At 33.6% G+C, this 12503-nt stretch overlaps 1 protein-coding gene across 5 annotated transcripts; it reads right to left on the bottom strand.

The window, feature by feature from the left end:
• Nucleotides 1-4142: 4142 nt before the first annotated feature.
• LOC120278763 lies at nt 4143-6310 on the bottom strand. Of its 5 annotated transcripts, none has more exons than XM_039285488.1 (4): nt 5689-6306; nt 5548-5596; nt 4980-5203; nt 4143-4905 (listed from the first exon to the last, which is right to left on the bottom strand). In XM_039285488.1, the coding sequence occupies exons 3-4, from the start codon at nt 5199-5201 to the stop codon at nt 4420-4422; spliced, it is 708 nt and encodes a 235-aa protein (XP_039141422.1). In that variant the 5' UTR covers nt 5202-5203; nt 5548-5596; nt 5689-6306; the 3' UTR covers nt 4143-4419. The 5 variants fall into 5 exon arrangements, with proteins under 5 accessions (XP_039141422.1, XP_039141423.1, XP_039141424.1 ...); XM_039285489.1 differs by having other exon boundaries at nt 5548-5588; XM_039285490.1 differs by having other exon boundaries at nt 5928-6306.
• Nucleotides 6311-12503: the final 6193 nt, after the last annotated feature.

Below are 12503 nucleotides of genomic sequence, written 5' to 3'. Positions count from 1 at the left end.
AACCGGCGTCTACAAGATAATATTTCCCTACAATAATTGTATTCATCGTTTGGACTTTGTTTTAATATTTTAATTGATAAAATAAAATGGGTTCCCTACCTTCTATCATTTTTATTCCCTCTGGTTGTGGTCTCGATAGTGCATCTTTTAGGAAAGTGAAGTCATTCGCTGATCCTTCCCAACCCGCCAACACATAGGTGAACTGCAAGTCAAGGTTCACCACAGCCAAGACATTCTGGGTTGGGCCTTTTCAACCACGAAACCGGGGTAGTTCTTGAGGGGGGATGGATGCATCAATATGTGTACCGTCTAACAAACCTATCATGACAACAGTACATGATGGAACAAGAAATGATTTAAGTGGAAATTATTAAATTTTTTGTTATATGTCGAATAAACTTACTTTGAAAAATGGAAACCAATTCGGGTTACTCTCAATCTCCGAGTGACAATTACCGCTGGGGGGATGCACAAAATCATCCCTAATGGCACAAATAGCTTTGAGTATGCTATTAAAATATCGACTAATCGTTTCCCCTGAACGAAGAAAATCAGTTCTTATAGTCCTATTCTTGGTATTGTGACCGACAATATGCCAGAACATGGATAACTGTTCCTCAACATGATATATGTCATGTGTCTACAAGGAGGTGCTTGTCACGCATGATCAATGCAAGATGCATAAAAGGGCCTACATCCATCCTAAGATAGCTCACACAATAGTCGCGACCACTCTTTAAAACACGTTCCATATGTTTTTTCCTAGTTAGGTCACGAAATATGGATGGTTCCTTACTTCTCCCTGCCCTAGAGACATGCATTTCTTCAATAAGGAAGGCAACAACCACAACAATTGTAGTGAACACCGCAACCAATGGCCTCACACGGTCATTAACAGTCCAGCTATCCATCTACATAATTAATGATATCGTTATTGATTTCAATTAGTCATGAACTGTCAGCTACTATCTTAGTTTACCTATATGTACATAGCTGTCTACATGATGCACAGCCCTATGAAGTTGTATTTTTTATGAAAGCTACAACGGGAAACAAAAGATGATTCATTCCAAGAAAAAATACAAGCTACAAATGAATACATTCAGAAAAAAACTAGAAACAAGGGCAATGCAGCATAATTTAAATTAATAATTAGGAGAACTACAATTCTATTGATGAGAAAGTAATAAGGAAACAACAGCTTCAGGGAAAGTAACAGGAAGATAAGCATCATGTCATTCAAACATATAAACATGAACCCATTGAGATATAGTAACATAATGGGACAGAACACTACAACACAGTACAAGAGAAATGTAATCAAAAGATTATGGAAGCATGAAAAGGACTAACATGGAAATAGTGATCAAAACATGAAGGAATGAAAAGAAGAAAGAAATTTACCAAAAGCAACAATAATTTGATGGTGTTCATGATATGGAAACATAAAAGAAAATAAAATATGGCAAAACATGTTCATATAAATCAATTGAACACGATACAAATAAATGAAGGATCGTGAAATAGTTAGACCACATGCAATTGAACATGAAATTCTCTTCATGAGGAAGTAATAAAAGAAACAACTTCAGGGAAAATAATATGTAGATAATCATCATGCCATTGAAACAAATAAACAAGAACCCATAGAGATATAGTATCATAAAGGGTATAGAACAACGCAACACAGTACAAGATAAATGTAATCTAAAGATCATGGAACCATGAAAAAGACTAACATGGAAATAGTAATCAAAACATGAAGGAATGAAAAGAAGAAAGAAATTTACCAAAAGCAACAATAATTTGATGGTGTTCATGATATGGAAACATAAAAGAAAATAAAATATGGCAAAACATGTTCATATAAATCAATTGAACACGATACAAATAAATGAAGGATCGTGAAACAGTTAGACCACATGCAATTGAACATGAAATTCTCTTCATGAGGAAGTAAAAAAGAAACAACAGCTTCAGGGAAAATAATATGTAGATAATCATCATGCCATTGAAACAAATAAACAAGAACCCATAGACATATAGTATCATAATGGGTACAGAACAACCCAACACTGTACTAGATAAATGTAATCTAAAGATCAAGTCAACATGAAAAGGAACAATATGAAAATAGTAATCAGATCATGAAGGAATGAAAAGAAGAAAGAAATTTATCAAAAGCATCAATAAATTCATGGTGTTCATGATGGGAAAACACAAAAAAGAAAAATAAAATATGTCGAAACATGTTCATATAAATCAATAGAACACAATATAAATAAATGAAGGACAGTGTGGGACTAAGACAGCCAGAGAGAAGGAAACAACAACTTTAGGGAAAATTACCAGCACATAAGCATCATGCTATTCAAACAAATAAACAAGAGTAAAGAAAAATATCGAGACAATATGGGTATAGAATGACGTAACACATTACAAAATAAATGAAATGTAAAGATAATGGAATGACGAGAAGGAACAACAAAATTATTATCAGTTCATAAAGGAATGAAAAGAAGAAACAATCAAACAACATGCAATTGCACAATGGAAACGTAATAGGTACAGAACACTGCAACACATTACAAAATTAATGATATGTAAAGATCATGGAATTAGGAAAAAAGAACAGTAAAATAGTAATCAGTTCATGAAGGAATGTACAGAAGAAATAAATTTATGAAAACCGACAACAAATACGTGATCTGATAAGGAAAACAAAATAAAATATGGAAAACATGTTCATATAGAGCAATGCAACATAATATTAATAAATGAAGAACAATATGAGACTGAAACAAGCAAACACCATGCAAACAAACATGAAATTCTGTTAATGAGGAAGTATAAAGGAAATAACAATTTCAGAGAAAATGAGCCACAAATGAGCATCCTGTCATTCAAACAAATAAACAAGAACAAAAAAACACAAGAAAAATAAAGCTATGGAAAAAATAGCAGTATAAATTATACAAAAGGAAAAGCATGGAAAAAACCTAGTACATAAGTAATAACCAAACGCTGAGGGTAACCATCAAAGTAAAGAAAAAACCAAAGAAGATCTGGTTACACCTATTCACATGTTGTACAGACCGTATGTCAAAAAACATTAACAACAGTTATAAAATGCTATGATATGATCATGAACAAAGAAAAACAGAAATGAAAGTAATGCTATGAAGATCTACAAGGGAAAATACATACTTTGAAGATCTGCACGATAATATAACAATAAGTCTAAAGAAATATTGTATTCATATGAATATCAGCAGAAAAATAAATCAAAAGAAGGGGGACAACCCTAGATAAATTTCAGTTTTGCACTGAATATTGATGATATGAAAATCTCCTAATAATGGACAAAAAAAATAAGTAAATAAATAAATAACTAAAATATACATGCTCACAGATCTGCATAGAAACACAAGATTGGGAAGAAAACAACATGTGAAAAACAATGGATGCGTTCAAATCATCGACATGGCATATGAAACCCGGAACGAAAACAAAAAGGGAAAAATCGGAAACAATACACAAGATACAAGCAAGGACGACCAAAACGAACAAAAAAAACTTAAAATCATCCCAAATATCATGGTTCAAAACCATTTTCAAGGAGAGATGTCTACCAAGTATGATCTGAAGGGATGGTGAAAAAAAGTAGGGAAGTAGGCGAGAGAGGGAAGATCTGGGCAAAGTAGATGGCGATAAGAGTCGCCACGATGCTTGGGTGAAGACGAAGATGAAGACAGAGATAAAGGAGAGATCCAGATGGCAAGAGGCGGCGAAATGAAAACCCTAGCACGACATCGCCAAAAATAGATTGGGAAGTGGGAAAGGACCGAGGTGATCCCAAGCAACCCACGTGACACCACGTGAAGGAAGTCACTTGCCTCAAATCCCACTTCAGAGCTTTTAATCCGGAAGTCAAAAGCAAGAAGTGGCTAGTTTTGGAAGTTGTCAAATCACCACTTCGGTCTCCACTTCGGCGAACCAAACACAAGGAAGTGGTCTGGAACTCATCTTTTCAGCCACTTCGACCTCCATTTCGGCGAACCAAACACGCCCTAAGATGGGGGAAAATTGCTCAGCATGTAAAAATCATACAGAAAATATCTCCGCCAAGCATAAAAAAACTATTTACATGCAAAAGAATTTCATTAGTAAATAGGCTCAATTAGTTTTAAGTACAAGACTCCACACTCAACTTGTTATTTCTTCTATTTCTACCATTGGTTCTGCACTAACTGTAATCAACCTTGGGACTTGTAAAACTCATCCCAAGAAAACCATCATTTTTACTGGCATACCAATTTACATCTAAAGAATCAGCACCCTTTCTCTCAACACAAATTCTAATTCCACCATAAAAATATATAAATATATGATCAATGTGGTTCCTCATGAGGAAGCCATTTATGTCCTCTTCAAACTCAGAGCTTGGAAAATCCAAGGGGAATCTTCCAAGCTTTCTCTATCAGTTGTCACAGAGGGATCACTGCAATCTTCACCAAATGTTTTAGATGGTGTTGCCTGAGGGGAATTCATCAATTTGTTATCCTTTTGTAGACACTGTGCTTTTTTGGTCTTACTTGAATTGCATCCAATACTCAGTGTCAGCTCAACATCGCATTCTTCCAACTCGTTATCGGCGACAGCTTCTGTTAAAGCATCGCATTGTATGGCAGGCCGCCGGAGATCAGAAGCCATTTGTGCAGTTGATGGTTGTCCATAGCAAGGGACAGTAGAAGGTGACTGGAGTCTGTAACTCCAGTTTGAGGAATGGCTGGTCTCTGAAGTTGTTGCACTGCCATTTGTGATTGAATGGAGCTTCATCTTTTTAATGTTCATCTCAGCCATTAGTATCTTCTGAACTTTGTATAGCCGATGTAATTCGTGCACCTGAAATACAAATTTGTGATATAGTATTTGATAAATAAACAAATTACTAAAAACAAGGAAACATTAAATTGAACCTGTTGTTTGAAGATTTCTTCATGCTTCATCATAATTTTCTTTACATATTCTCGATCGTGTTGTCCGAGAGACATATTCATGAACTCCGGAAGATGTCCAAAACCAGTGCTTCTGCTCTGCTTTAAAAGTTTATCTCTGGAAATGATCCGGTTGCCATCAACATGGTGGTTGCTCTTCAGAATAGGATGGAAAGAATTCGGAGAATGTAGTTCTGTTCCCATGTCTGAATGAAGAAAGATGGATCATGTTATGTTTGGTCTTATTGTTGTGAAAGAGATGAATGAATTGAAATAGTACAAATGCTTCTTGGATGAGTGAGGAATTATAAAAGATTAATTGAAATAATATTTGTCCTTTTGGGATTATTAAAGATTTATCATCAGATTTCAAGCACTTTCTCTTTCAAAACATAAATCAACAAAATAGAAAAAGAGTAGTCTCTTGATTGCCTAAGTACCGGATCTAAGAAATGAAGTAATTTCTAAAGACCATTAGCATGTTATTGATTTCTGAAAATGAAATAACAGAGAAACACAAATAGAACAACAAGATGTAGCCACGGATTACCTTCAAGTTCTGATTCAACTGGTTATGACGCATCTTCTTCCCTACCAATCTTCACCACATCCATAAGAAAACCATACAAAAAAAAAAACAAAAAACAAAAAACAAAAAACAAAAAGAAAACAAAGAAACAAAGCTCTCAACTGAGGCTTCTTCAAAGGAAGAGTCCCTGAATTAGGAGAGAATTAATATAATTCCTCCCCACTAATGAACCAACCATCTCTTGGCTTAGAATGAGAACAAAGAGAGCTCAAAATAATGCAAGCTTGACAGGCTGTGAAGGGGGAAAAGGTGGAGAAGCCTAGGGAGAAATCTAAACAGTATTGCATTATATTAATGGATGGTAACAAAACAAAAGAGAAAGGCTATATAAAAATACATACAAGCATCTCTCTCTCTCTCTTCAAGTTAGACCATGAAGCATGTGAACTTAATATTCCAGACAGCTCTTAAGGGACATGGAGATACCAAGATGCTAAATGTGCCGATGCTTTACTTTCTTTCTAAAGACAAGATGACATCCTTTGAATCTATACTATGAACACAAAAGAAAATCTTGAGATATTCTTGATGTTGTCCTAACTCTACTTACACGTTACAAGGCAACTACAGATTCTCAAGAGTGTTTGTTTGGGGTGAATGAATCAAAGAGTGGAAGTTGGGTGTTGTTATTAATGAAATTAGAACAAGTGAGATTGTCTAGAAGTTCGAATTGTAAAAAGGGTAATTCCTCTTCACACTTCAAGATGAAGTGAGCACAAAAGAAAAGATAGAGTTGAAAACTCAACAATTCTGTTTACTTACTCTATTTATTTGCCATACGAATTTTATTATCAATAAATTAAAAAAAAATTGTAATTTCCATGAATTGGAAGAGGTGAATTAGCCTTTCACTCAAAGTATTTCTGTCCATGAAATTTAATTATTTTTTTTTTCAACAATGTGGACAAGGCACCTCACACACTATCATTTTAAATCCACAATCATACTTTTGGAAAAAGTCAAATCTTCAAATTTTTACATAGAAATTAATGGCACTATCAATTTTCTGTTGCAGAAGTAGTATATATATATCAACAATGTAGAGAACCTACCTGACACATATCTTTTTAATTATTAGGCCTTAACTACAAATTGGAAGGGAGTTGAACTTTTGACTTCTTACATGGGAGTAATTGTCTTACTATTCAACTGTTGCAGCATTGCAGCATTGCAGCAGTGATAAGTGGTAAAATAATATATCTTGAGTCAACATGATTTATATATTTGGTCATAATTACCTCTTAGTATTTGAATCTTCGATAATAAATATAAAAAAAAATAAGTAATTTTTTTATTTACTATTATTTAGTATTATGCGTTTTTTTTATAAATAAATAATGAGAGATAAGATAGTCTATGACTTTCCCTCCACTTCACCTCAGAAAAGAAACAAAACAACTCAACAACCAAGCCAGCAATGTAGGAAGAAAAACATATTATAAACATGAAATGTAAACCAGATCTAGCTCATGGGTTGGAATGACAGGTGTTTACTTAGGGAAGCATCTTTCCTAGTTGTAGTTGAAGGCATGGTGGTGAGAGTAATGGATAAGATCTAAAGCAAAATTGCTAACACATCTCACATGCAAAAGCATCACTCTAAATAAAAATACATGATTTGATCTACTTGGTTACATGAATCTTCCCAAATATAATAGGCCTAATCATTGTTTTAAGGGAAAAATTCACAACATGTGGATGTGTGTCCCTGTGTGTATATGTGTTCCTTTCTCATTGCATTGGGAATCTCTCACAATTACATAATAAAAACTCATCTCATGGGGATTCACCTCAAGCTTGTTTAACATTTTTTATTTTTTATTTTTTATTTTTAACAATATTTTAGGTTTAATTTGAGGATCTGAATCAGAGGTATTATAATATTGTTTTATATAACATATTTCACATGTCATAACTGAGATTTTATATATGTATATATCTACATATACTTTTACATTTGATTGACAACTATTTAGTTGATCACCTTTACACTGAAATTTAAAACCTTAAACAAGGGATTGGAGGACATAACTTATCATATATAGATGGGTTTCTTAGAATATCTTTATATTTATTCCATTTAGATTTTAATGATTTTATTATTATGCATCTATATAAAATTAATCAACTGTGGCATCAATTGTTCTTCAAATTCAAAAACATCATTATCTTATTAACTTCAGAATCTAGATTTCTACATTTAATAGTTGCTTCTCGAGTTCCACAACTATGTTGCATTGTGATGTTTTTATCAAACAAATTCAACATATATATCTTCACTTACCTTCAACATGTCCTTGAAGAAAAAAACAAAAAGTGGAGAAACAGAGGAGAAAATGATAACAAACACAATATGATGACATCCCTATCATAAAGTAGATACATATGACAACCACCCTCAAGGTTTTGTCACATGCTTGTATTCGTAATAACACCCAAAAAGTCAGTCAACATCAATATTTATGTTCAGTACGGGTAGCACACAAGAGAATTTTGATTTGATCTCTATTTTGAAGCTATTTTAGTTTTCTTTCAAAATGAAAAACTAAATTTAGCTAAATTGTAATTTTTGTTTACAAAGAAGTTTCTTGCATGATTCTAACACGATAACATGTGAGATTATTATGGTGGAGATAGAAATAATATAGTGTCATATTTGTTAATTAAATAAAACATTAGTTGTAATGGATGAACATAATAGTCATATCTATGTAGCCGATAATATATTTTAAAAAATTAAAATAAAAGAATGAAAAAAAATTTATAATATAATCTTGTTATATATATGTGATAATATGGGCGAAACACTTTATGTACTCTATTTACATCACATTCACACATTAAAAAAAATTAAACTCTTTAATCTCTCGTATGAAAATCAAATACTTAGAGACAATAGCAATAATATAATTCCCTCGCCTGTAAACATGTCTTATCAATTTTATTAAAAATTATATATAAAAACATAATGACCTAATATCACATATTCCAATGAAAAAAAACTGAAGTTTGCCATTTATGAAAAATCATAATAAAAATAAGAAACGAACAATAAAGAAATGGTCTATTCTATTCCCCACAAGGGAATGGATAGAAAAGACATCACTCATCACTATTATCCAAAAGCAAAGCAGTACCTATTCTTAAACCAATAAAACTCATCCTCTTGAAAGCAGCCAGCAACCAAAGCACATGTGCCATTGCCTTGGTCAACATGGGACCAAATTCTTTATCCTAAAGTTTTCATATAAAATTATCATCATATATATTAAATTTTTAATTTCTTCAGGGGAGTTGACAGATCAAGTCCTTTCTTTCCTTTTATTCTCTTAAGGGTTTCTTTACTCCTTTTATTCAATCCTTATTTTTGTGCCATCTTTTATCATTTTTTTGGCAGTGGACTCTTTGCCTGTATGATTCACATGTGATGTTGGATTGAAGGAAAAATAATAATTTAGTCTTAAATATAAATACATGTGTCTCTTGTTATTATTAACATATAGTTTTCTTTGAAATTAAGCTCAATGATTGGATGTACAAATTAATTTGTTTAATTATTTGTCATCAAATAATTAGATATAAATGTTTCATTTTTGTTAACTGTTGATTATTAAATGAATTTAAGTTATTATGCCACAACCAAATTAGCACTAACTATAATGATAGCAATGAATTGATTTCCATGATCAATAAAAATAAATGTAAATAATTGAGAAAATTGCTTGTATACCTTCTATAGAATGATTGATTAATAATATATTTTTTTAATTATATTTATTTATATATCCCTATAAAATATTTTTATTTGTTTATAAATTTTATGATTAAAATTCAATTTGAAAATTTATATAAAAAACCAAATTTATCCTTAATTCCTATCTTTGCCTTTCCCTCTCCCTAGACATATGAAAGAAACAGAATGATTGGTACTCTTGTTTTTTAATTAGAGATTTTAGTTGACTTTTGATTTAAGAAGATGTAGAAGCAATGGCATGATTATATAAGCAGATAAGATTTTTATGTTGGTATAAAACTATTATGCATTTGACGAGAGCACACGAATTACATGACCTCATTTTAAAAATGATATTTTATTCATTATTTATACATAATTTACAATTTCAAATAAACATTTTAAACTTTATCATAAATTACTTTTTGTTTAAAATAAATCTTAATTTTGAAATAAGTACAAAGTTCCCTTAACTTATTTACATCAAATTTTCTCTATATTTGAAAAAGAAATAAATAGTTAATTATTTATTATTGCATTAATATTTTCATCCTCACCTTACTGCTTTTTTGTTATTAACAACAATACAAAACATGGACAGGTAGCTTAGTCTCCAAAAAGTTGGAAAATGCTTCCTAATTGGCTATAGATAATATCATGATTCGATGCTTCTCCCAGACACAATAGACACAATTTCGTGAAGCTTAATGCAAATGGGTCATTGGAAGGGAATCCAGGTGTGCAGAAGCTAATGCCCTAATAAAAATTTTCTCGCTTATGAGATCATTGGCTTAATTTTAAGAGTATCATTGTTAAGTCTGATGACACGGATTGACATTATATGACAACCCAAGTAGTGACATGACAAGAGGATGGTGACGTGGCTATGATGACTCATCAAAGAAAGTGAAGACTAGGATGATGATGTGGCAAAATGATGATGTCATGACATGTGAAGAAGATCAAGGATGAAGATTGTGTTTAGTAGATATTACTCTCAATTGAATCATGTGATGTTATGCTATTTTTGGAAAGTACATCAAGACTAAAGGATCTTTTCAAGAAAGGCAAGTTTTATTTAAAGTATGTTTATCTATCCTTGGTAAGATCCGGGATGATAAATCATATCTTTGATAGAGCTCTTTTTTAGAAAGATCTATTTTGAAGAGGGAGAAGAATATCCTAACAAGAAAATCATGAAGATTGTGTGAAACTTTGTTTGGCATGAAGATATTTGAAAACACATAATTAAAGAAGGCAAGAACAAATTTAGTTTGATGTAAAGGTATCTAGAGACACAAGCTAAATAAGGAAAGAAGAAGCCATGGAGATTATCAAGACCATATTTAGCAACACAACTTGAAGGAAGATCCAAGAGCTATCTATAAGCGGAACTATTAATGAAGACTAATCATATATGGAGATTGTTTGAAGATTGCATGAGATATGATTAGAGATTTGGAGATCCAAGCATGGATGATTGAAGATCATGCTTGAAGATATTGAAGACTAACTTGGATGAAGATGAGATCAAGTTTAGTAACAATATTTCTATGAGACAAATGAAGATCATTGGGAAGACCAAACTTGGGCCATGTTTGGAAAGAAGATTGGGAGATTTTCGGTGGCTATCTTTGGTGAGATGGTCGTGTGTACCTTGGTGGGCACGTCCCTCGGGAGAAGAAGACCTACTGAAGTGACGTGAGGAAGGAAGTTGCAGCAAGCAGGAGGAGCTCGGGTCGAGTCAACTGCTACGGGTGCGGATTGAAGGAACCGAGAGGTTGAAGGTCACAGATTCGGGTGCATCTGGCTAGAACTCAGTCATGTTCAGTAAGGTGTGCCATGTTGCAACTGGTTATTGCAACATCTAACTTTGAAAAGTGTCCAAGTAAGGAAGACGTGGAGAATTCTAAAAGAGGTAACTTTATTAGACGTCGGTGCATCTATATAAGAGATCATGCTTGAAGATTTAGGATGAGCCAACCAGTGAGAGACTCTTAGGTGAGAGTTGAGTGAGTGGCCATCGGGCAATCTAGAGAGGATGTTCTTTGTATTGAGAGAGTGAGAAGGTGTTGTACTCCTTGTTCTTATACCTCTTTTAGTAGATTGTTTCTCCGGGCCTGGCCCCCCATATGTAGGCAAGATTGTGCCGAACTAGGTTATCAATTTTCTTGTCTCCTTACTCTTATTTGATTGTGTGTGTGTGTTCAAATCTTGAGTGAGTTTTTGAGTGACTTTAGCACATCACACCCCCTCCGGAACCATCAAGTGGTATCAAAGAGTTGATCGTCATTATGTGCTTTGGTTTCAAGGCCGGCGAGATCCAAGCTAGAAGTTCCGACGATGGCTGCAAGAGAAGGATTATCGGTGACTCGACCACCTTTACTCAACGGCTCCAACTATCCCTATTGGAAAGCCCGCATGAGAGCATTCATCAAGTCCCTGGATGAAAGCATATGGACAGCCGTTGAAGAAGGTTGGTCTCCTCCTGTCGAACTTGATGATGAGAAGTGTGAGATCAAGAAGAAGAAAAGCAAGTGGGGTTTGGAAGATATAAGCAAGGCTAACGCAAACGGGAAGGCTTTCAATGCTATTTTCGGAGGAGTAGATGAAAATCAGTTCAAGTATGTGGCCACCTGTGAATCAATCAGCCAAGGAAGCCTGGGATATCTTCCAAAAAATACATAAAGGTATAAATCTTGTTAGAATCTGAAAACTCCAGATGCTAACAAGCAGGTTCGAAAGTCTGAAAATGGAGGAGGATGAAACTATTGCTACTTTCAACGCCAAGTTGATGGACATAGCAAATCAGGCATTTCAACTTGGAAAAAGATACTCTAATGAGAAGTTGAATCAGAAGACTCTTAAGTCACTACCAAAGAGATTTGAAGCAAAAGTAGCAGCAATAGAAGAAGCTCGAGACATCACTACTATGCGTCTAGATGAGCTGATGAGTTCTCTCCAAGCATATGAGATGAATCAGAAGATAGATAGAAAAGAAGAATGGCTGACACTGAAAGTCGAAGCTGAGATGCAGAAGATGTTGCAACATTGGGAGTTGCAACATCAGGACGCACCGTGATGACGAAATTGCTTTGCTGTCAAAGAAACTTCATAAGATGTTCAGACAATACCAGACTGGGAATAGAAGACTTCAGAGAGAAAACTACAATGAAGAAGAGAA

Source organism: Dioscorea cayenensis, chromosome 16 (genome assembly GCF_009730915.1).
Source record: "Dioscorea cayenensis subsp. rotundata cultivar TDr96_F1 chromosome 16, TDr96_F1_v2_PseudoChromosome.rev07_lg8_w22 25.fasta, whole genome shotgun sequence".
In the NCBI taxonomy this organism is placed as follows: Eukaryota; Viridiplantae; Streptophyta; class Magnoliopsida; order Dioscoreales; family Dioscoreaceae; genus Dioscorea; species Dioscorea cayenensis.
This window is presented reverse-complemented; position numbering and strand designations above follow the sequence as displayed.

Coding starts and splice junctions, on each gene's coding strand:
- LOC120278763 (XM_039285488.1), bottom strand. CDS start 5,201: ATGGGAACAGAACTACATTCTCCGAATTCTTTCCATCCTATTCTGAAG. Junction 4,906..4,979: donor AAGAAATCTTCAAACAACAG/GTTCAATTTAAT, acceptor TTTGTATTTCAG/GTGCACGAATTACATCGGCT.